At 39.1% G+C, this 22575-nt stretch overlaps 1 protein-coding gene across 4 annotated transcripts in view; it reads left to right on the top strand.

Annotated features, from left to right (window-relative positions):
• The window catches only part of rgs3a (regulator of G protein signaling 3a), a 94633-nt gene that overhangs the window by 16035 nt on the left and 56023 nt on the right, over nt 1-22575 (top strand). For 2 of the 4 annotated variants that reach the window (XM_077623479.1, XM_077623480.1), the window contains 8 exons: nt 8842-8923; nt 10245-10350; nt 11282-11684; nt 12565-12604; nt 12934-13247; nt 13338-13415; nt 13847-13958; nt 16296-16339. In XM_077623479.1, the coding sequence (XP_077479605.1) occupies nt 8842-8923; nt 10245-10350; nt 11282-11684; nt 12565-12604; nt 12934-13247; nt 13338-13415; nt 13847-13958; nt 16296-16339 (1179 nt within the window). Of the gene's footprint in view, nt 1-4860; nt 5380-8841; nt 8924-10244; nt 10351-11281; nt 11685-12564; nt 12605-12933; nt 13248-13337; nt 13416-13846; nt 13959-16295; nt 16340-22575 lie in introns of those variants that run through there. The other 2 variants (XM_077623481.1, XM_077623478.1) reach the window with 2 other exon arrangements.

Below are 22575 nucleotides of genomic sequence, written 5' to 3'. Positions count from 1 at the left end.
TCAATTGGACTGGGCATGTACTGGTGACAAACATTTCAATTGATCTCAAAACCTTTTTAGACCTTTCCTTCCTCTCTCTCTCTTATCATGTCCTTGTTCCACTTCTTTTCCTTTCAAACACATTTTATATGGACAATATGTTTTAATTATTTTATTCTCAGGGATTTTTCTAAGGTTCCTCGTGCGTTTGAAACCTTGATGCATGTTATCAAAATTATAGGGTTATTCAATGAAAATAGTTTCTTAAAATCCTGTTTTATAGTGCTTTTGTATGCATTCGAACCCTTTGTGTGGTTAGCATCCTTCTGTCTGCAGTTAAAAATAAAATAAAAAATCTTACATTATTTTTTACTTAAACAAAGTGGGTGGCCTGGTGGTTGAGTGGTTAGCCTCACATTTCTGGGGTTGAGGTTCCGATGCCAGGCTCTCGCTGCGTAGCATTTGTATGTTCTCCCTGGGCTTGCGTGGGTTTTCTCTGGGTACTCCAGTTTCCTCCCGCATCCCCAAAACAGGCAAGGTAGGCTAGTTGAACACTCTAAATTGCCCCTAGGTATGAGTGTTAGCACAAATGGTGGTCAGTCTACTTGTGTCCTGCGATTGTCTACAATCCAGGGCATTCCCCACCAGGTCCCCGATGTCAGCTGGGATAAGGCTCCAGCACCCCCCGTGACCCTTGTGAGGATAAGCGGTACAGAAAATTATCGTTGCCCCTATTGCCTCTATGTTCCGTGTAAGCCAGCAAAGGGCAGCCGTCAGCATATATAGTTGCACACGTCTTTGTGTAAGTTAATTAAATGAAAGAATTAGTGCTGAAGCGCTTGAAGTATATAAAAAGTGATTTAAAACAAATGAATGTGATACATTTTTAATTAAAAATAATGATTAAGCTCATTAAAAAAATTACATTTGCTTTCAATCAAATAGAGTGGACACGATCTGTCCCTCGGAATTTTCGTGCAGCTTCAGTGCATTTATCTAAAATGTGTCTGCTTTTATTTGTGATTTTTTTTTTGCACAGTTACCATTCTACGTGAACAGAATGAGCGGGTAATACTGAAGTATTATCATCCCAGTTCTCTCTCTCTCTCCCCATCAGTTTGCCTGTCGGCCGATATTTACTTCTTCTCTGTCACAGCCATAATGGTTCTGACACATCTATCTGTTGACCAAGTATTGGAGTTAAGGGCAAGGCTGGCTGCCAAGCGAGAGTTTGAATAACCTCCAGATCGACAAATCTTTTACATTTTTTCACATAAATGTTCTGGCTTCCGGTTATTTTACAAATCGTGGATGTTTGGAAACACTCTGAATCTGAACACCGAATCAAAGTAGTATATAGATGATCATACCTGAAGTATTCATTCATTTTCTGCAACCGCTTATCCTCACAAGGGTTGCCGCACCAGAAGTAGACAATTATAAACCAATGAGCAATCATATACAGTTTGCAATTTTTTTTTAAATCCACTTGTATTGGAAATATATCTGTTTTGCCTGCATTAGTTTTCAAATTAACTCATTGGCTGCAATTGACTAATAGATGTTCAAACTGAACTGGAAAGGACCGCCCACTTCAAATGGATTGGTTGTCTACTATTGACAAACTCATTTAAATACAAAACAAAAGAATGAAAAGGGTCACATGATTAGATGTATATCCTTGTCAATGCCACTGAAAGGCAAGGGAAAAGTATTTAACACAATTCAGCAAATCTGCAAGAAAAGGTGAAAAAGGAAAACAATTGAAATAGGAAACGGCACAAGTCATACAGTGGAGAATTGAACAGTAAGTGCAGTGAGGGACATGATAAAGTAAACAATTGTGGTTTTAGCTACAATGTTTAGGAACAAACCTTTTGGGCACCTCGAAAATACATATTTTTTCATTACAATAACAATCCCACGACCTTGGAAATGTAACTACTGTATCAGTTTGAATGCATGTACATAAGAGTGCCTCTCCTTTGATAGTTGCTTTTTTACATATGGCAGAGCACAAACCCGCTGCACTAAAGACCAGATTGGCCTCATCTGGCCGGCAGACAAGCATTTCAATCCTCTCCCCGAGACATGCTTTTCTTCTCGCCCTCTAATCCGTCCTTCTGCCCATTTAGAGGTGAACAGCGCCGCGTGAAAGCGAGACAAAAGTGTTTTTTGTGCGATTGACGTGGTAACCCGAGCCCTTTTAAAAAGGCAAACGTGGAAAAACTGCCATTACCTCTTGCTAAGAGGGGATCTTAAAGAAAATGGGACCTCTACAGCCTCTTTATTAGCACTTTACAGACTTGGGCAGAGGTTTCGTTCTTTTTCTGTTCCCTCTCTGAGTGTTTCATTTCATGGACAGTGATGGACATAAAAGGACCTACATTGACATTTGGAGGATGGTGATGGAAAATTCAAAAAGGACCTCAGACTTTTAACTTGTTGGTCATTTCTATTATTTTTTTGTGAATGAGGAAGTTACCTGCTAATGTACGAACTCAAACAAGTACAAATATGAATTGTAACAATGGAACAGCTTAAAAATACAAAGGAATGTTAAAACTATTTCAGTTTGCGTCTAATAAAAATCAAATCCCAGTAACCCCCCAAAAAAAACAATAAAATAGAGCACTCATGTAAATCGAGTTACCATTGACAATAGTATTTGACTGGAAGGGCCAGACCTCCGGGAAAAGTATAAAAGTATCAATACTGTAATTTTGTATCTTGATTTCAAAAGTATTAGTAGTCGTACCTCTACTTAAGCAAATAATTGGTTCCAAAACTTTCTTTGTAACTTGAACATTTCGTAGGTAGAGGTGTACTTTCTATGTAAATTCTCTAATTCGTTCCATGATCCTCACACAACTACCAATTAAATCCTTTAAAATTGGTCAAAGTGTCCCAATTTTGTATGAAAGATGTGAGGAAACATAAAAATGAGAGAAAATGATAAGGAAATTATTTACTATTGTCTTAAAATGAATAAAGCATATGAAAATGTGCCCTGCACCGCTGAAATAGTTCCCTCCGCGGCCGTTATTATGGGAGACGTAATATCCGTGTTTGTCCGCCAGGTGGCGGCAACAGCCCGTTCTACCAGGGCCGAAAGCCGTCCACTTTGTACTACATTTTAGACCTTTCCTGTGCCCTATAAGGAAATGCATTTAATTTTGGGGGGATTTCGTAACTTGGATCTTTTTCGACTCTCGATTCTCTCATTTGCATATTAAAAAAAATTGTAACCTGAAAATTTCGTACCTAGAGGCATTCGTAAGTAGAGGTATGACTGTACTCAGTTAAAAGTTTTTGTACTAGTACAGATTATCAGTAATTTGTTGTCCAGGGGTCAGTTTGACTTTACTATGGTCTTTCTTTTATTTTTATATTTTCTTTCTTAACTCATTGGTTGCATGACAGCGCTAGATGTACAAGAATTATTAATATTAGTTTTTTTTTAAACACCTCTTGTGCTTAAAAGACTGACGCAAGTGAGCAGGCTACACATTCCGCTCAATCTCTATTCAGACTTGTTTATTATGTTTTCACCTTCCATATTTCCTCTGCCTTTCCTTTCAAGCCCCGAAATTTCCCCCCACTGGTCCTTATTGTACGGAAATTTGCACTTCTGCGAATCCCTGACAATCGCTCCTCCTCTGCCAGTTATCCAAACAGCGTTTTTATTTTTGTTTTTAATAACGTCACCCATGGGAAAGTGGTGGTAATCTTGGAAAAACAGAACATTAGTTAGAATAACCATTAGCACTGAGGCATGACACTGATTTATTGTATTTCAAAATTGCATCTTCTCACCAGGCATAAATGGAATCTGAGATAAATTGTTCCAGGGTCAGAGTGTCAGCAGTGTATTACCGTTCTTATTAGTCAAGGATAAAGTTTTATTTTACAAATGTTCATTAACACGGATCGGACGTCATTGACAGCCAATGAGTTATCCAAGGAAAAATGCAAAAAATATCTTCCATTCCAGTCAAGAGTAGTGCAAAATCTAAATTTCCCCATGACAACAGATTTCTGGTGACCCGGTGTAGTGCAAAAACAAATAATTTAGGATCAATGCTTTTGCAATCAAATATTCTATCCCCATATAACATTCTCAAAGACCGAATTCTGACTTTATTCTCATTTTTTATGGTAAAGTGATGGTTCTCATAGTTTTAAAAAGTTCTGACTTTATTCCAGGATTCTGACAAGTCAGAATTCTCACTTTTCATTCAGAATTCTCGCATTGTTCTCAGAATTTTTCTTGGATTTTAAAGAATTCTCACTTCATTCTCAGAATTCTAATGTTAAAGTCAGAATACTACGAATAAAGGCAGGGTGCTGACTTTAAACTGAAATGTTCTTACTTTAAACTCAGAATTCTAAAAACTAAGTCCAAATTCTTGGAACCAATGAAGGATATTTCTTTTTTTCACAGCTAACTCATCCGGTCCGAATGATTGAGACATCTAGTGCCTTTTAATATGAACAACAAAGGCATATTTTAATTCATTGGCTATCATTGACAGTGCTAAATGCCGCAATAGTCACTCGGCTCTCACACAGTAGGATATCAAATGTTGTGTTTAACTTTTAAAGTGAGAATCCTGCCAGCCAATTTTTTTCCCCTTCACTGGCGTGAATCCCCTTCCGCACATTCACACACTCGTTACGCCGACATTTATTACGACTGTGTGCGTAACTGTCAGTGTGATCCGCACCACCTATGAGAAACTCATAGTGTGGATTCAGGAAGCAAACGGGCCTTATCAGAGGCAGACAGTCAAACCTATGAGGGCCATGAAGGTTGGCGAGGTATGCGGGGGTCCATACGTGAGTGTGTGTGTGCAGGCGTATGGGGGGTTTTGGTTCTGCTGCTGGTGGTGGTGGGAGGAACTTCCTCCTATTCTTCTCCTGTTGAAGAGTTCCCATGAGCGCCCTTGCCAGCAGCGACACTGCGGCCGAAGCACCAGTCTCGCCTCGGCGTCGCCGGCCCCCCACGCCAAGCTGTAAGAAGAAGAAACCAAAGACGAAGAATGCAACCCCGACGATATTATTAAATGGGACGTAGTTCGGCACGCACAGCCTCAGACTTCCCGGGATTTGGACATTCTCCACGTGAGCAGAATTGAGATGATCCACAATACGCTGAAGACCTCTCAGGAGGAAGACGAGGAGATGCAAAGTCCCGGCCGAACGCATTCAGCCGCGCAGAGGCGGCTGTGGAGGTATTCGGGCTGCAAGGGGGCCCGGCGGCCAGAGGGTCAGCGGCGCAGCGTGTGCGTGGTCTCAGCCGACTTGAATGGGACAGCGGGAGGGAGAGGAGGAGGTGGGGCAGTGATGCACACCATTCACGGCCTGTGTCGCCTCTGCATTGGATGTAGGCTACCTCAGGTGTGTGTTTTAGTCATATGAATCAAAAGTCTGGCTCACATTTGCGCTCAGTAAACGCCGAAAATTAAAAAACAACTTGTATGGATGTCAGATTGATTAACTGCCTTATAATTGCGCCCCTCAGTTTATATATTTATTTAAAAAAATCTATAACAAGATATTAGTCAACAACTAGACAGGAGAGAATAATTTTAAAATTTACCAACAACATCATTCGGTCAGATTTACATACGCAACAATAATAAATGACCATAAATTACCCTTGGCTAAATTGGAAAAGGTTTTTGCAGAACTCAAAGGGCTATTGCATGATATTTTTTCTCCTCGCCAAAATATTAAGTGGTTAAACAAAACTATATAGAAATGAATCAATAAATGGTTCAACAATGCAATACTCTATAAAAATAGATATGGATCACAACGTATATATATATTCGTTTATTCTTATCCTCACGAGTTTCACAAGTGTGCTGGAGCCTATGCTTGAATGTTCATTCGCCACAATGGAACAGACGTCTATTGTGGTGAATGGCACTGAAACATTCCAGTTTGACTTTAAAAGAAAAATTTAATACATTTTTACGTATTAAAAAACGTCACATTCCAGACAAACAATGCTAATGTCATTAAAAAATAACTTTGTTTTTTTTTCCTGGGCATCTATTTTCTCAAACCCCTAGAGACATTTCCTATGATCTTAATGTCGTGCTCTTGCAGATTTATATCATAATTAGTGGCTTGGAAAATAATCAAATCAAACACAATAGCTGTGGAACCGCCTCCATAATGTCTCGTTCATTGCCCAAAAACATCACGTGACCAAAATACATCCTGACATTAGTTTTACTCTATGCGTGTGTAGTTTAAGGCACTGAACATACTGACCCAGATAACATTGCCCTATCAAGACGAAGAGAAAAATAACCAGCTGACTGTCAGATGCGTGTTTCCGTGTGCTGTGACATGCAACCCACCACGTTTGTTAACTTGCAATCGATACACATGTTCAACTGTCACGATTAAGGCGAGCGGCGTGCCGTAATTAGTAACTTTTCTTTCCCATGCGGTCGGCTTCGCGAGAGGCGGCGCACTGACGCGTGAAATGTAAAATGGAGCTCAAGTGTGAACACGTACTTGTGTGCACATGGGCCTGTCTTCCTCTTGAATAAGATGAGTTAAAACCACAGCCAGGGTCCGTTCATTGCCTCTCTTTCCATTTCCATGAAATATTAATCCCAGTGCGCTCATGAATTTTAAATGAACAACCGAGGAACATTATTGTCAACTTGAGTATGTTTTTATTTTATCAGGTTATTGCGGTATTGACCTGAACATTGAGTAGTTCAAATATTTTTAAAATTACAATTAATGGACATATTTATATTCCCCCTACTTTTCAAAGAATAGAACATGAATAAAATCAGATTTTCATTCATCCGCCCTACCCAGTGAAATGATTTGGACATCTAGGGCCATCTAGCAGCTAATGATTTATAAACTCAGTTGTTCACTCGCTGCCAGCCCACCCACTTCCAAGGGATTGGACATCTACTCCTGATAAATTAATTTAGCCGTAAAAACTGAAGAATCACAGAAGAAAAATCAAGAAACTGCAAAAATTTGACCTGCAGAAAACATAAACAAACGTGAAAAATAACATTACAAACCACAAAAAGGTAGAAAATTGTCCGACATGGGCAATTTTAGACATCCAATTCATCTAAACTGGAGCAACTGACGAACCACGAAAAAGGCAGAGAATTGCAAATAAACTCTTTGTAAGCAATTGACCACAATAGGCGTCTAATTCCATCCAGCAGCTGCTAGCATCCAATAGGTCAAGGTCATTCCTTCATTCGCTGCGAGCAATTCCACTTTAAAAAGATGGAGTGTCTACTCGTGACAAACTAAGTAGTCATACAAAGATGTCCTTTATCTCATTTTACTCTCTAAAATGTCCTGCTTCTTTCAGTCAGGTAGGATTTAACTGTCACCACTTCAATCGCAATGATTTGGCCTGTTACTCACCCTTTTTTGTTGTTTTAATCATATATATGCTTGCAATCTCATCTGACATTTCAGGGTCAATGCCACCTTCAGGCTCCCGTAGTTGAAACCTATCAACAAATTCTTCCATTGATGCTATATTTTGCCCCCGATGTTTATTTTCAACTTTGTTTATTCCTTCTTCCTTTGTTTCCTAATTGTGACCAGCGTTTCATGTGAAAAAGCACGTTTTATTTTGGGCCAGATTTGTTCTCCACTGCAGAAAAGTGTACTTTAGGCCCAGGTATCTGGAAGATTCCCTTGTTTTTTCCCACCTGAGGGTAAATCTGTCACACTAACTCCAGTTAATTTAGACAACACATTGTGGACAAGAAAAAGAATGCCGCCCGAAGCCTTATAGCTCAGCATGCAATCAGTGGATAAATCACAGGGTTGGCAGATGAAGAAAAGAAAAGACACAGCAGGATGAAAATATTGTAGTTATCTTGCCATTAGTTTATATGGCAACAGCGTGTTAGGGTGAGAAAATGCCCATGTTAGGAAAAAAATCACAGGAGCAATGCGTCTCAATGGCATCCCCATTATCTTTTAAACAAATGAACTACGACCACCTGGCTCTCTCTATTGCTCACCTTGGAACCAGCAGGCAACATTACCTTGATTAAATGTAATTCATCAACTCTAAGAAAAATTAAAACTGATATCCTGATTATTCACAAGTAACTGAGTATTGATTGTGTGATTAATGTAATTAACTATTTCACCGTCCAATAATCATTTTTATTTAGAATTTCAATAAGTTTAACACATCGACATCTATTTCATCGACAAAGAAAAAACACGGAACAAAAAAACATCCATCGTTTTTATATACATTGTTATTTATATTTTTTTTATTATATAGATTATATTCTTTGTTTTTCTTAAACCTCGTAGTAGTACTTTGTCCTTTCAATTTTGGTTAGGAAGCATTTCTGGTCATTTTTTTATCGTTTCTTATGTTAACCTTTAAGTGATACCTATTTTTGCGCCTGTGAATATGTATTCAGTCATTCACTAAGATATTTTTGACACAAATAGTGTTGTGTAATTCTAATGTGATGAATTAAAACGACTTGAGAACTTGCTAATGAAATGGAATTTTTTTTATAGTTATCGGGTTACCTGGAAATGCCTCATGTGGCATTCTCCGCCCCCCTTCATCCGTGAACAAAGAAAGTCAGCCTTCCGTCTCTCTGGGAGTTGTTTTTCTCACCAGCTCAGCTAATTGGCTTCCTCAGGAAAACTGCCATCAAGACAGTTCTCATTGGAAGCGGAGGACAAAAACAAATCTGCTTAATCACTCCTTTTATGAGGGAGCCGGCCCCGTTACTTTCACATCCTCGTTTGCGTGTGAAAATAAAACTTGACGATCCCCAAAATGATGATTTGCTTGTGCCTTTTATTGCATTGCAGGTGACCATCCTTCGAGGAAAGGATGGCTACGGATTCACCATCTGCTCGGATTCGCCCGTGAGGGTGCAGGCTGTTGACCCAGGCAAGAATCTTATTTTAAGTAATATGCAAGCATTTTCTTGCCCAAATTTAGACTTATTTTCCTGGTACAGTTTGAAATGTTTAAAAACTATATGGCTTTACTCTCTTTCCTTTTTAATAGGACTCAGATAAGGTTATTGCAAACAGTTCAATTCAGCTAACTGTGCTACAGTTTGGAAGATTTCTATTCATTCTTTCGTTTCATCCCATTTTTGAATAGAACAAAGAAAGGGAGGGCACTAAACGACAATGGTCCCTTTTTGAGTTGTGTATTTTCCCTGCTTGATGCAAGAAGGCTACCAGTGTCCTGTGCTATACTATTTTTTCCTTTCCTGAGCTCATTGGCTGACATTAATGGCGATCTGAATTAGTTGAGAAATGATGTCTTTGATTTAGGAAAAATAAAGCATACTTTATTTTCCACCCCTAATTTTTATTGATTTTTTTTCCACCAGCCCTCTTCATTTTTTAATACAACTACCAACAAATAGTAGAGAAAGCTCAAAACAAGTTTAAAAACGTTTAATGTACAAACGTAGTCCCCTTATTTTTCCTTTGAGCCCCCAAATGCAAGTATTGATAAAATATAATAATAACAATAATAATAATAATAATAATAAGAAGAAAAAAAGTGTTTGTAATGGAATAATCTATTGAATACTTCTTTTTCTGAGGCAAAAACAACAACACCAAAATGTATTTCTTCTTCAATCAATAAGTAATGAATAATGAACTGGAATTAAGGCAAGCAAATGACAAAGTACAAAAGGTAATAAGTTATAATTCTGCCATTTTTTCAGTCTTTTTTATGCATATTTTTATTTGGTATTTCACAGTTATTAGGTTGTTATGCATTTAAAATGTATGTTCCTTTGCTGCCAGCCATCTCAATTAAAATGCTTTGGTCATCTAAAAGTGACAAACGCATTTTATTTCACAGACAGTTAAAAAAGAGCCACATGATTGGACACCTTTTATCATCCATGGCAATTGTTCAGTCATTCAGTCACTCAGCTGCATTCAAACAACCCTCTTTTCCCCAACATTACTCCTTTTTTGCCAATTATCGATCCGCTTCTGATGCCTCATGAATTATTCACTCCATCATAAAACTTTAACGTCACCTGTGGGGCCTTCTCTTTTTTCATCTCCCGGCTTTGGGGATTACTGTGAGCATCAAACTGAACAGCGGGGTGCCGCCGTTAATAAGGGGAGCCGCGTCGGTTTTCTCTGTGAATCAAATAAACAAGCTTGAAAAGAAAAACACATGGACTGTATTTTTTTCTTTGAGTGACATGTCTTTGTTGTGTCCTCTGTGGCAGGAGGACCTGCAGACCAGGCGGGTCTGCAGCAGCTGGATACCCTCCTGCAGCTCAATGGTCAGCCCGTGGAACAGTGGAAATGTGCTGACTTGGCCCATGCTATCAGGTACCCCACCCAACATTGTCTTTGTATCACTGTTGTCACTAGGACTTAAAAAAAGCTCTTTCATCGCCATTGAGGATAGACATCTAGTCATCTGTCTCTTAAAAATGAAATAAATTCATTATTTTCCGCACTATAAGGCGCACCATCAATATATGGCCTATTTAAAATGGTTTCCATATATAAGGGCCACTGCATTATAATTCGCAGTAGACGTGGTAAAAGTAGTGGTTGGGGGATTACATTATTCATCCAATGTACAAAAGGGAATGTCATAACATAATCAGTATTGATCCATATATAAGGCACACCTTATTATAAGGTACACCGTCGTCTTTTGAGACATTTATGTAAGTCTTTATGGTGTGTTTTATAGTGTGGAAAAAAGATATTCTTAAAATGCGTTGATCATTATTAGTTGTGGGATGGTGGCAGCGAGCGTTTGTCCAGTGCCATCAGTGGCAATGAGCTAATAAAGTAAATGCTATCAAGAATAGCGGAAAATCAAATTCATTCCATAATAATAACGATCAATTTGCAATTGAAATAACAAAAATATGACGTGGATAGAGGTCCAATCCATTTGAAGAGGCAGCAAGTAAACGTTCATTCGCTGCCAGCCTCCCAGTTCAAATGGATTGGGCATCTTCTATAGTGACAAACTCCCTAGTCAAAGGGTGCGTCATGGCCAGAGAATAAACTTTTTTTTAAACTCAGGGGCTGCCATCGACTGTGCTAGACATCAAATCATTATAAATTTCATTGCTAGCAGCCAATGCACGCCCTCCCACCCTCCCAGTTCAAATGGATTGGATGTGTCCGAGTGACAAACTCATTTAATGAGTTTTAATTTAGTCTTTAAGAGACACACCATTGGACGTCTACCGTTGTCCACGAAAGAGTTACCTAACCTGATTTTGTCACGTGACCGTAGAAACAGCGCGAATGAGATCACAGTGGTGGTATGGCGCACCGGCCCCTCAGCCAAACCCAACTTTGAGGGCCTCATCCACCGACCTTCCTACAAGCCGTCCGCCTCCAACTACGGGGCGCCCTCGCCCCCAGCCCCTCGGCGCGACCCGGGCGTCAATCGGGCCCCGCCCGCCGTGCCGCCACTCCCCGCTCACCACCGAACCACGGCCGCCCGCCGGCTTTTGGTCAACGGCTCTGAGGCCGGGGGGTCGGGGACGGGCACCCTCAGGTGGGGCGCCGAGGAAGCGGATGGCGAGCGGCGGCGGCTCCAGCATCCTCACACGGCCACGCTGAAGGGAACCAGGGTGAAGGCGTCTAACGGGGACAACTACATCATCCTGGCCCCCTTCGATCCCGGAAGCCAGGTACCAACGATCGGTGGCAGGCTGCATCTTCATCATCTCGTCCGCCCTCCCCTTCTTCATCACGGTCACATGATGGCTCACGCTAGATATGTCTCCTTACCCTTCATTCCCGGTGCTAATTGATAGAGTGACTTTACACAAGGGCTCCTTTCAGTGTTCCTTTCATTGTGAACACAGGAAGCACGTTCAGACGACAATAAAGCACATAGTCCGCCCGTCCTTATGTCCGGCTATTCAAAGACATCTGGTAAACAAGGCATGTTTTTAATCATAGCATCATTTATCTTGCGAATATCTTATTGATTTTGACCGTGTTTAACGCATCACTTCATGGATGACACATGGGGATTTTTCAAAACTGTGTACATGCACTGATCTAGACGTTGCATCAATAAAGCAAATTTGTTGTCAACGAAAAGACTGAAATGACTTCCTTAGTTTGTAACAGTGTAATGACACGTTACTAACATATTTGTGTGACAGACACTGACTAACAAACCTAAGTCGTGATTCTTGTGCAATAGACACATTAGTGTTAGACATAGTCAATATCATCAAAACACCCCATTGTATGTCATTCCTCTGTTTTATGTTGAAGTGTACTAATGCGATTACATTCCAAAATGAACAAGATGACAGTGAGAATGAATCACAGTACGTTGCACAATACCAAGAATGAATCATTAATGTAGTTACAGTGCTATTGTTTGTGCCGGCTAAATTTAGCTTCAAAGGAGTGCTATCATGGTCCATACACGTCTGCAAGGTGATGACATGACAGCAAATACATGTCTGTCATGTCATGACCATCCAATCGGTCATTATTGATTTGAACTATGGTGTACAAATGAGTGTAATGCCACCATTTTTCTGCTTTCAGATCTTGAGGCCAGTTTATCAGGACAATCAGGGAACATTAGGTAAGACCAATCCAATCTATGTATATCAAATGTTTTCATAGCTTTTTTTTTGCTGTTTGTTACCCGGTTTTTAGCATATTCTATGCTTACACTTTTTAGAATTTGTTAACTGTTCACGTTTTCCAGATTTTTTTTTCATTGTTTTCACATTTTTTTGCAAAAACAAAACAAAACACATGACTGGCATGATGAGACGTCTATCATCATCATTATCATCAAATGAAAGCTAAACAAGCGAATCCATGAACACCTCAACGAACAAAAAAAAGTAAACATTATCCATTTATCACCATAAACTCATTCAAGTCTTCATTTAAAAACATTTTTAGCCAGCAGATTGTATCCCACGCGGCAGGCCTCTGCGCCGCCTAACCAGTCTGCCAATCCCGGCGTTGGAACCTTTTTGCCCGGTTCAAGTGGAGGAGGTCCTTTCTCCAGCCGTACAGGCTTCCTACGCCGCTCCAACAACGCCAAGATGTCAAAAAACCCTGCCTCCGGTAGTGGCGTGCCCAACTACCAGCAGCACAGTGCCAACATTGCCAACTACCAGAACTGCACCATCGTACGCTCTCACGTCCCTCATGGTAATTATGGATACGTCTCCGTTGCGCCCAAGATACTCATCTTCCCCATCTTTGTTCAGGTGTGTTCATTTTGGTGGAGTTCATGGCACAATGTTCTTTTTTCTCTCTGGAATTTTAATCTCATAAAAGTGACCTATTTATCTAAATAGCCTCTGGACCTGTGTAGTCGAGCTCTCATCCTAACAGAGGAGATGATACTACACGAGAGCAAGCATCACTCCCTCAAGGTCAGTTAAAAAGGGGCGGAGGTTAGGGGGGGGTGCTGGACCCAGGGCCTGGTTTTTAACCTAACGGGGTCTTGTTGACATTTATCGCACCCAAGTCCTGTACAATTTTTTTCCGCCACTGAGATAAACGGTCAGCAGTCGGAATTTAGAAATGAACTCGCGCGATTGGTGATAAACATCCAATCACATGGCTTTTAAAGACTATATTAAAACTCCTTCAATGTGTTAAATACCCACTTCTAATAGATTGGAGCCCAATATTGACAAAAATATATATTTAGTAATGAACTAATTAAAAGCTACCTTTTCAAATGTTTCCTTCCTCTTCATTTGTGAAAATATAATTTATTTAGTTTAGCTTATTCCACTGATAAAATGTGCCATATAATATTTATTCAGCACCTGATTTTGCTTGTTTTTTTTTGCATCAGGTTACCGTGTTCGTCTACACAGACTTGATGTTGGTGGCGAGAGAGGACGAACCCGGCAAATGTAACGTCCTCCAGAGTCCTTTGTACCTGCGACACCTGCGACTGCAAGATGGTATGTTTGAATGTGACAACATTCTTTTAGCTGTAGTAAAATAATGTGCAATTCTACACCATCCAAGGTTTATCCTTTGTAACCGTTTCCGAGAATAGCTGTGAATATTCCAGGAAGAAAAAAAAATCAGTGTTGCAAATACAATAAGGAGGGTTTCTCCGGAAATCAATAAAAATGATTATGAATGCTAGCGTGAATGCACAATAATGCTTGTGTTGATGGAATAGATTGATTCGATCTCCCTGATGAAGCGTCCGCCGCAGTGCTCATGAAAGGACAAAGAAAGACATTGCGTGTTTGTTTTATTTTGTTTGGAAATTATTGAATGGCCAAGTTAAATTCAACATTTAGCAAAAAACCTTCCTTTGACCCAAGGATATTTAGGGAGCGACACCCCACCCCCCCGCCGGGTTCCTGCTGCTTTGTCTTTCATTCAGTCCCCAGTAAACAGTCATCTCCTGTGCCAGAGCACCTCATAACTTGGCAATAACAGCCTGATGTCATGACTCACTCTAAATATTTGGCTTCAGTAGAGCCTGTAATATATTTGTAGCCCCCCCCCCCCATCCCCATGTAGCACATTGTGTTACTTTGTACACTAATGCTTGTTATAAGCATCCCACTGTCCAAAATCTGTGGCGCATGATATTCTATTAGACTATGTGGCACCATCTTTCTTAATTCATTTGAAAGAAACACAGGCGCTCATGTGGAACATTTGCTTGGGGTGGACGTGAATGAAAAATGGCGTGGATGGTCAGCCATTAACATATTATCTTCCATAGACAATGGATGCCGTTCATTTCATTTAAATTTGGAGGATCGCTGTGAATGCTCAACTTGTAATGGCACTGAAGGCGTGAGACATCCAATTCATTTTGACTGTGAGGGGGGCGGTTGATGGCTACTGATTTGAATTCACTTGCAGCCAACACTCCCAGTTCAAATCGATTGCAAGTCGACTCGTGACAAACTCCTTTTATTGCGAAATACTTGGAAAAAATTGGTAGCTAAAAAACATGGAATTGCAACAATCTTTTAGAACAGTTATATTGTTTTGAGATCAAATTATTAAATAATGAAAGCAAGATTGCAACTTTTAGCAATTTCAATCCATTTGTTCACTTGCTGTCAACTCTAGTTGACCCCTTCGTTCAAATGGATTTGGCATCTTCTAATGATAAAATCATTTTACCACAAAAATCTGTGAAAACTATTAAACCGCAGGAAGAAATTGGAAATAAGAAATAGAAAAAAACATGAATTTGCAACGTATTTGTAGTATTGTATTTTTAAATGAAATTATGACATAATAAATGCAAAATTGCAACTTTCACATCAAATGATTTGGATCAATTTGTTCATTCATTGCCAACCCTCCCGTTTAAAATAGATTAAAACGTCTATTCATGACAAATTTATTCAACTGCAAAAAAAATCAAAATAATCACACAAAAATGAGGGTCTTAAAGGTAATTTCAAACGACATTAAGTCTTCAAAAGTAATTTTTCGGACTAGTGTATATTCAAAATACAAAAATATCAATTTAGTCCTTCACCACTGTCACAAATCTGAAGTCATCAGGGGTCATGTTCGGGTTTTTGCCCCTCGGTGTGTGGGTGTGTGGGCTGTCATAAGCGGACACAGTCACAGACACACGTCTCCACCCTGCTGCTTGCCTGTCATTGTTATTTCGTTTTGACATCGTCAGGCAGGAAAGAGGCGCCAGTGGGGAATTGTGTTTGTATGCACGGCCCAAAAACGTTATTTAACCAGGACAAGTTCAATACTACAGCTGTCCTGTGTTCCTGCCTACATGATACTTCAACGTAAAAAGAGCGTGGGAAACGCTGAGGGTCAAGTACAAGTACACAAGCAGATATGATAGGTTGTCACTCAGAAGTCATTTTGGCTGCGTTGTCGTGACAATGACTTCCAAGACCAAAGTGCACAAGATACTAAAAATAGGGTGTTTCTTATATTTTGGTCCACTTGTGGAGCCTAATAAGACAAGTAATTCCGCAGGGCAAATTTATTTGTATAGTTCAGATAAACACAAGGTAATTCAATGAGCTTTATAGCACATTAAAATCAGCAAGAAGCAATTAAAACAAAAGCAATCAATTAAAATTACAAGCACAGCTCAACTGCTGCAAAAGAACTGTGAAATATATCCAATAGGGACCTCTGCTGGCTAATATAGAAACGACTGTTTCTTCATACCACTGCATGAGCATGAGCATTTATTTGCAGTTCTCCCCGTTTAAATTAATCAGACATCTTTTGTTGGCAATGGCACGCACTGAGTAAATGTTTTATGTTTTTTCTTCTCTCAGATTATGTCGAAGAACTCCGATTCTACCTAATTCACATGACCGAGGTAAGACCCTCATTGCATGTTGCTTGTGTGTTTCTAGTTCTTTGTGGCGCCAACCAGCCAATCTGGTCGGCTCTTAATTACATTTTATGACATGCAGATTCGCGTCTTGCGCTAATTTCATTTCCTCTTGAATTGTTATCGCATCCACCTTTGTGTCAAAATGGGAATGTTGGAAGAAAACTAAAATTTGGGAAACAAGTTATGACAAAATTCCTTTTCTTGTCCTTGACCTGATTGCCTCAAAATACAATCACTTCATTTGTTTTATAGTAAAAACCTATGTTAAAAGTTTGATAATAATCCCTTCATTCATTCTTGAGTTTTTGGCAAATTTCTCTTCTGACCTCTGTGACCTTTATACTTTGACATCATCACTCCGAAACGTACGCAAATTTGATCATCCCCGTATTGGTTCTTGAGATATTATGGAATTGGTTTGCTGACCTCTTGACCTCATTACGCCAACATTAGCCTGACTTCGGTGCAGGCAGCGTGGAATTGATTCCTACTCAGTGGCGGTGTCATTGTGAGATCTAATGGTTTTCTATCTCTGCGTATGCTGTGTAACTGAGTGGCGGCCACTTGAGGTTTAGCCTCCCTTTTAATCCAGGGGTGTCAGACTCGGGTTGGTTCGCGGGCCGCGTTAACGTCAACTCGATTTCATGTGGGCCGGACCATTTTAGATATAATATTGAATTTATTTTTTTTATAAATGGACTAAAAGAACTGGATTAAAATCCCTGAATATTCAGTTTTTTTTATAGATCAAAAACCATTTTTATTTTAGCTTTTTTTAAATGTATTTTTTGATTTTACAAAATGATTTTTGAACTCAAAACACAGAAAAAATGATTAAAACATTACAATTATTGATTTAAAAAGGGGAAAATCAGGAAATTTAATATACATCTATACTCTTCATTTTAATTTGATCCTAAAACAGAAAGTCGGCACTCATGATTTACTTTCCCGGGCCACACAAAATGATGCGGCAGGCCAGATTTGGCCCCCGTGCCTCCACTTTGACACATGTGCTTTTAACCCAAGTCAAATTGGATAGGCTCCAGCACCTCAGGGCCTTGTCTGACGGAGTTGAACCCATGAGAAGGAAGCAGGCGACGAGACAGTAAATCTTTTTTAACAAAAATGTTATGGCGAAATCCCTGTTCTGACCTATGACCTTTACCCTTATCCCGCTTTACCTTAAATGTAATTATAATGACCTCTTTTGTTTCATAATGAAAACATATCCAACTTTATTGGCACTTGACTTATCGCAAAATCCCTTTTCATGACCTCTTTCACCTCCATACCCCCAATATCAAAAACATTCATTCATTAATTTTCTGAAATGCTGATCCTCACAAGGGTCACAGGGGTTGCTGGAGCCTATCCCGGCTAACTGCGGGCATCTGGCGGGGGGCCGATCAAGTACTTGATCCCAGAAATGTGAGTCCGATGTATTAACCATAATATAATATAATAGAAAGATATCCAGCAAATTTAATAAATACCCCTTCATTGGTTTTTGAGTTATCAGGAAAGTTCTTAACCCAAAATGTAGAAAAAAAGATGTTTTCAATGCAGGTTGCTTCAACAAAAAAACAAAAAAAATACTGCAATGCTAGATGATGTATTGGAAAAATTTCTCAAGGTGTCATTAGTTGCAGGGGAACTTACTGCATACTCTTCTGTACAGATTTCTTTTTGAAGTTGATGTAAATTTAGCCGCATAACTGGAAAATATCTTTGAAAAAGTGCTTTGTGTCGAAATTCTTATGTCAGTTGAACTAGTACTGCTGCTGACACATACACTACCCAATATGCTGCACAGCCTCATTAGCAGTTTATGAATGTTTTAAAGGCTCCCCATTGCTTTTTTTTTCGGGCTGAGATTCCAGACAGAACAATTGGAGTCTTGCTATCTGTCCCAAAGGCTGGAAAAAGAGGAAGGAAGTGGCTACATAGCTTTCACTCCGTCCAATTAGGAAAGAAGATATAAATAGCAAGGTCTTACGTAGGACAGCGTGGTGGAGTAGCACAGTTGATAAGGGCCAATAATGGCACAATTTGATTAGACATGTTTAACATACTGAATGGAATTGGAATATTGCCTCCGGAATGTCCCAACAAACTCAAGAGTAACTGACAATAATCATTAATTTTGCATGTTTTTCCTCATCTGCAAAGAGTGATGTTGCTCACTGTCGTTCTCACCGAAAAGTAGGACAGATGATGTTAATTCAAAGTAACAACCTGTCAGCAACTAAATTCAAAACAAGGAAATGCTCAACGGCACTGCTGGTGTCACAAATTCTGTCACTACTCTACAAGCAGTAACAACATGGAAATGTGACAAATCTCCTAGTTGAAAACCTGTGAACACCATTAATTTGAACCCATAACAATAACAAGTATTATTGATAACTCTGCAAGCAGCGCGCTTGTATGATGATACACAAGTGTGCCATAATCTACCTAACCTTAAAAAGAACACTTTAAAGGTACATCTATCATAAAATAAAAGCTGAAAAGCTGTAATTCAGTGCATTTTAAAGCAATCTTATCTGACAATTTGAGCAGCTTCAAAGCCTTTTGATTGGTAGTCTGGCTTTTCAGTTGAAACGTGTGGCCGTAGACGACCTTTTGGTATTGTGATAGTCCCAGAGGTAGTAGACACTGAACTGAACGGTTTTTTTTAATAATTATTTTCCTTATGGGTGCCCTGAATGTAGCTTATTGTGTTTCATGTAGACTATTTGACCATGTGCTTCAATTCACTTAGTGGAGGGATGACAAAACCATCACTAGTTGTCAAGCAAAATACTTCCTGGATAAAACTAGTGAGACTTTACTAAATTTGGGTCACTAATAAAGAAAAATGAGGTCAAATGTGTGAATTGTTTAGAGATTTTGAGATACAGCAGGGGTGTCAGACTCAGGTTGGTTCGCGGGCCGCGTTAACGTCAACTCGATTTCATATGGGGCGGACCATTTTATATATAATATTTAGATTTTTTTTAAATAAATGGATTAAAAGAACTGGATTAAAAGCCCTGAATATTCAGGTTTTTATAGATCTAAAACAATGTTTATTTTAGCTTTTTATATATATTTTTTGATTTTACAAAATGATTTTTGAACTAAAAACACAGAAAAAATGGATTAAAAAATTACAATTATTGATTTAAGAGGGGGAAAATCAGGAAATTTAATATACAGCTATACTCTTCATTTTAATATGATCCTAAAACAGAAAGTCGGCACTCATGATTTACTTTCCCGGGCCACACAAAATGATGCGGCGGGCCAGATTTGGTCCCCGGGCCGCCACTTTAACACATATGAGATACAGTGTCTGGGCGAAATCTTAATGCAAAAAAATAACTTTAATTTTTTGCTAAATTTGGCGATGCCAGGGGACATTGTTCCTAGATATGTGAGGGTGTGCGTGATTGGCTGGCAACCGATTAAGGGTATACCCAGCCTATTGACCTTTGATAGCTAGGATAAGCAGAACACAAAATGAATGAATAATAATTCAAATTCATTGGTTCACTCCCTGCTTGTCCTCCCAATTCAAATGGATTAGACATCTATACTAGCGACAAACACAAAAAGATAAAAACAGCCACATGATGTCTGATGATGTCTCACATCATCAATGGCACTGTAAGAGTTTTTAAAAACAGGAAAAGCAATACAGCAGGGTGAAACAACATGTGTTTTCTCACTAAAGAGACCCTGTACTGAGAATAGACAACTAGCACTGTTTTCACGGTTCAACAGGCTGTCTATTTAAAGATGTCATTTTTTCTTGTGTCTGGAAATATTGGCCTCTTGCGGCTTTACTTTGCACTGTCTGTCAGCACCTCTCATAAAGTTTCTGTCATCACCACAAGATTAACTAGCGCGACTGTCAGTTGATGAGACCAGAATGGGGATAAAACGTGATTTTCTCTAACCGCACTGGTTAGAGCACGTGTCAAAGTGGCGGCCCCGGGGCCAAATCTGGCCCGCCGCATCATTTTGTGTGGCCCGGGAAAGTAAATCATGAGTGCCGACTTTCTGTTTTAGGATCAAATTAAAATGAAGAGTATAGATGTATATTAAATTTCCTGATTTTCTCCCTTTTTAATCAATAATTGTAATTTTTTAATCATTTTTTTTTCTGTGTATTTAGTTCAAAAATTATTTTATAAATCTAAAAATATATAAAAAAGCTAAAATAAACATTGTTTGAGAGCTATAAAAAAACTGAATATTCAGGGTTTTTAATCCAGTTCTTTTAATCCATTTATAAAAAAAATCTAAATATTATATCTAAAATGGTCCGGCCCACATGAAATCGAGTTGACGTTAACGCGGCCCACGAACCAACCCGAGTCTGACACCCCTGCGTTAGAGGCAAACATCACAAACCACCGTGATAACTGAAAAAGGAATAAAGGGATTATTACCAAATTTGCAGGATAGATTTGTCAAGTAAATTGAAGTGATGATTACATTTTGGGGCAATGAGGTCAGAGGTCACAAAGGTCAGAACAGTTTCACATTACCTATTACTCTAATTAACTTCTGGCCTTCAGTTCAAATTGACTTGTTGTAACAGATTGATTCAAATTCACTGATTGGATGGCTTGCATCATCAATAGCACAAAAGATTTGATCTGTTGTTTCATGAAGATTTGTTTTGATTGTTTCAATTAAGTTGGGTTCAAGTTAAATAGTTGGAATTTATCGGAATCATTCTCATTACATATTTTTCTCTAGTTGATAGATATGAATGCCTTGATGAAATACAAAATAAACTAATTACCATTTATTCATTCAGCAAGTGAGTAGTTTTCACTCAATATTAAAGCAAGTGTGGAGCAGTACCTTTTGATGTTTAGGATGATTGTTAACCGTATTTTCACGACTATAAGGCACACTTAAAAGTCTTAAATTTCCTCCAAAATAGACAGGGCGCCTTATAATCCAGTGGGCTTTATATATGGAAATTTTTTTATGTGTCATTCATTGAGGGTGCGCCTTATAATGTGGTGCGCCTTATAGTTGTGAAAATACAGTATTTTTATTCCTGAAGGAGCAGTACTTAGTTGCAGCAATTTGCGCTACTCTATGAACCTTAGAATATCCCAGTATTTTTTTTTTGTATTTTAGAATTTGGCTTAAAATTATGCAAACAAAATAGAAGCCCCTCAACTCTATTTGTTCCTGGAAATAGTAAAATTCCAAGAAGGGTCCTAACATACTGAACTACTATCTAGTATAGTGCTCTCGATTGATTTGTGTTCTTTACAAAGTCGATGAATTAAGATTGTTCTTGTTTCGACTGTGTTAGCTGGCCAATAAAACAGGATAAGGGCAGAAACTCTCGGTCTTGAATATGGTCCATTCTTCTTTTTGACTTTATCTTTTCTGGCGGAAGGTCATCCTATTTTAGCGCACGCTCAAAACGGAAGGGATCTAACCCAGATTTACTATCGAAAGAAAACCGCGTGTCAGTGGGAGGAGAAAGCAGTCTCTGGAAAGTCAAGTTTGTCGAAATGTGTCAGTGACGCAGGAGTAGAGGAAGCGAATATAGGCGGCGTGCAGGTAAATGTGGTTAGAAATGGCGCGATAGGACGTCTACAGCGCTTCAGATCAGCGTTGAAAGCGGAGGTCTTTGCGGGCTTGTGAGAGCAAGAGGTCATGGGAAACCTGGCTGACCGCGTCCTGCCCAAAAGGTGGTTCTCGAGAGGGGGCGGCGCTCTTCAGCAACACCTGCTGTCAGACATTGCGGATGTAAGTGGAGCTCGTGTAGATAAGTAGTCGTGTTATATGAAAAACCTTTTTTGGTCATAAGAATTCATCTCTTGTGTTCATGTTTGGAGGACATTTCATGTCATTTCTGGTACTGGGACCTAAAGTTGTGCTGTATTAGGAGAAATCACATTTGTTCCAATTGTTATGGGGATGCTTTAAAAAGGAAAGCTAAAATAATTGTTCCCAACATTAAAACGTGACAAAAATTCACAGGACAAAAATAGCTCAATTCATTTCCAAAGGTAAAAACATAGAATTTTTAAAGTACTACCTGTGTTACATTTTTTGTCTTATTCAGATGACTTACACTTTGAAAAATTCATAAAATCAAGTCAGTTTTTGTAAGAAAATGGTTGGCTTCACCTGAATGACAAAAACTCTGATCTGACATTTGGTCATTAGTCGTGACTTTTAATCAAATAGAA

The sequence above is a fragment of the Stigmatopora argus genome, chromosome 16 (genome assembly GCF_051989625.1).
Source record: "Stigmatopora argus isolate UIUO_Sarg chromosome 16, RoL_Sarg_1.0, whole genome shotgun sequence".
Lineage (NCBI taxonomy): Eukaryota > Metazoa > Chordata > Actinopteri > Syngnathiformes > Syngnathidae > Stigmatopora > Stigmatopora argus.
The sequence above is the reverse complement of the archived record's forward strand: the minus strand, read 5'-3'. Positions and strand labels throughout refer to the sequence as shown.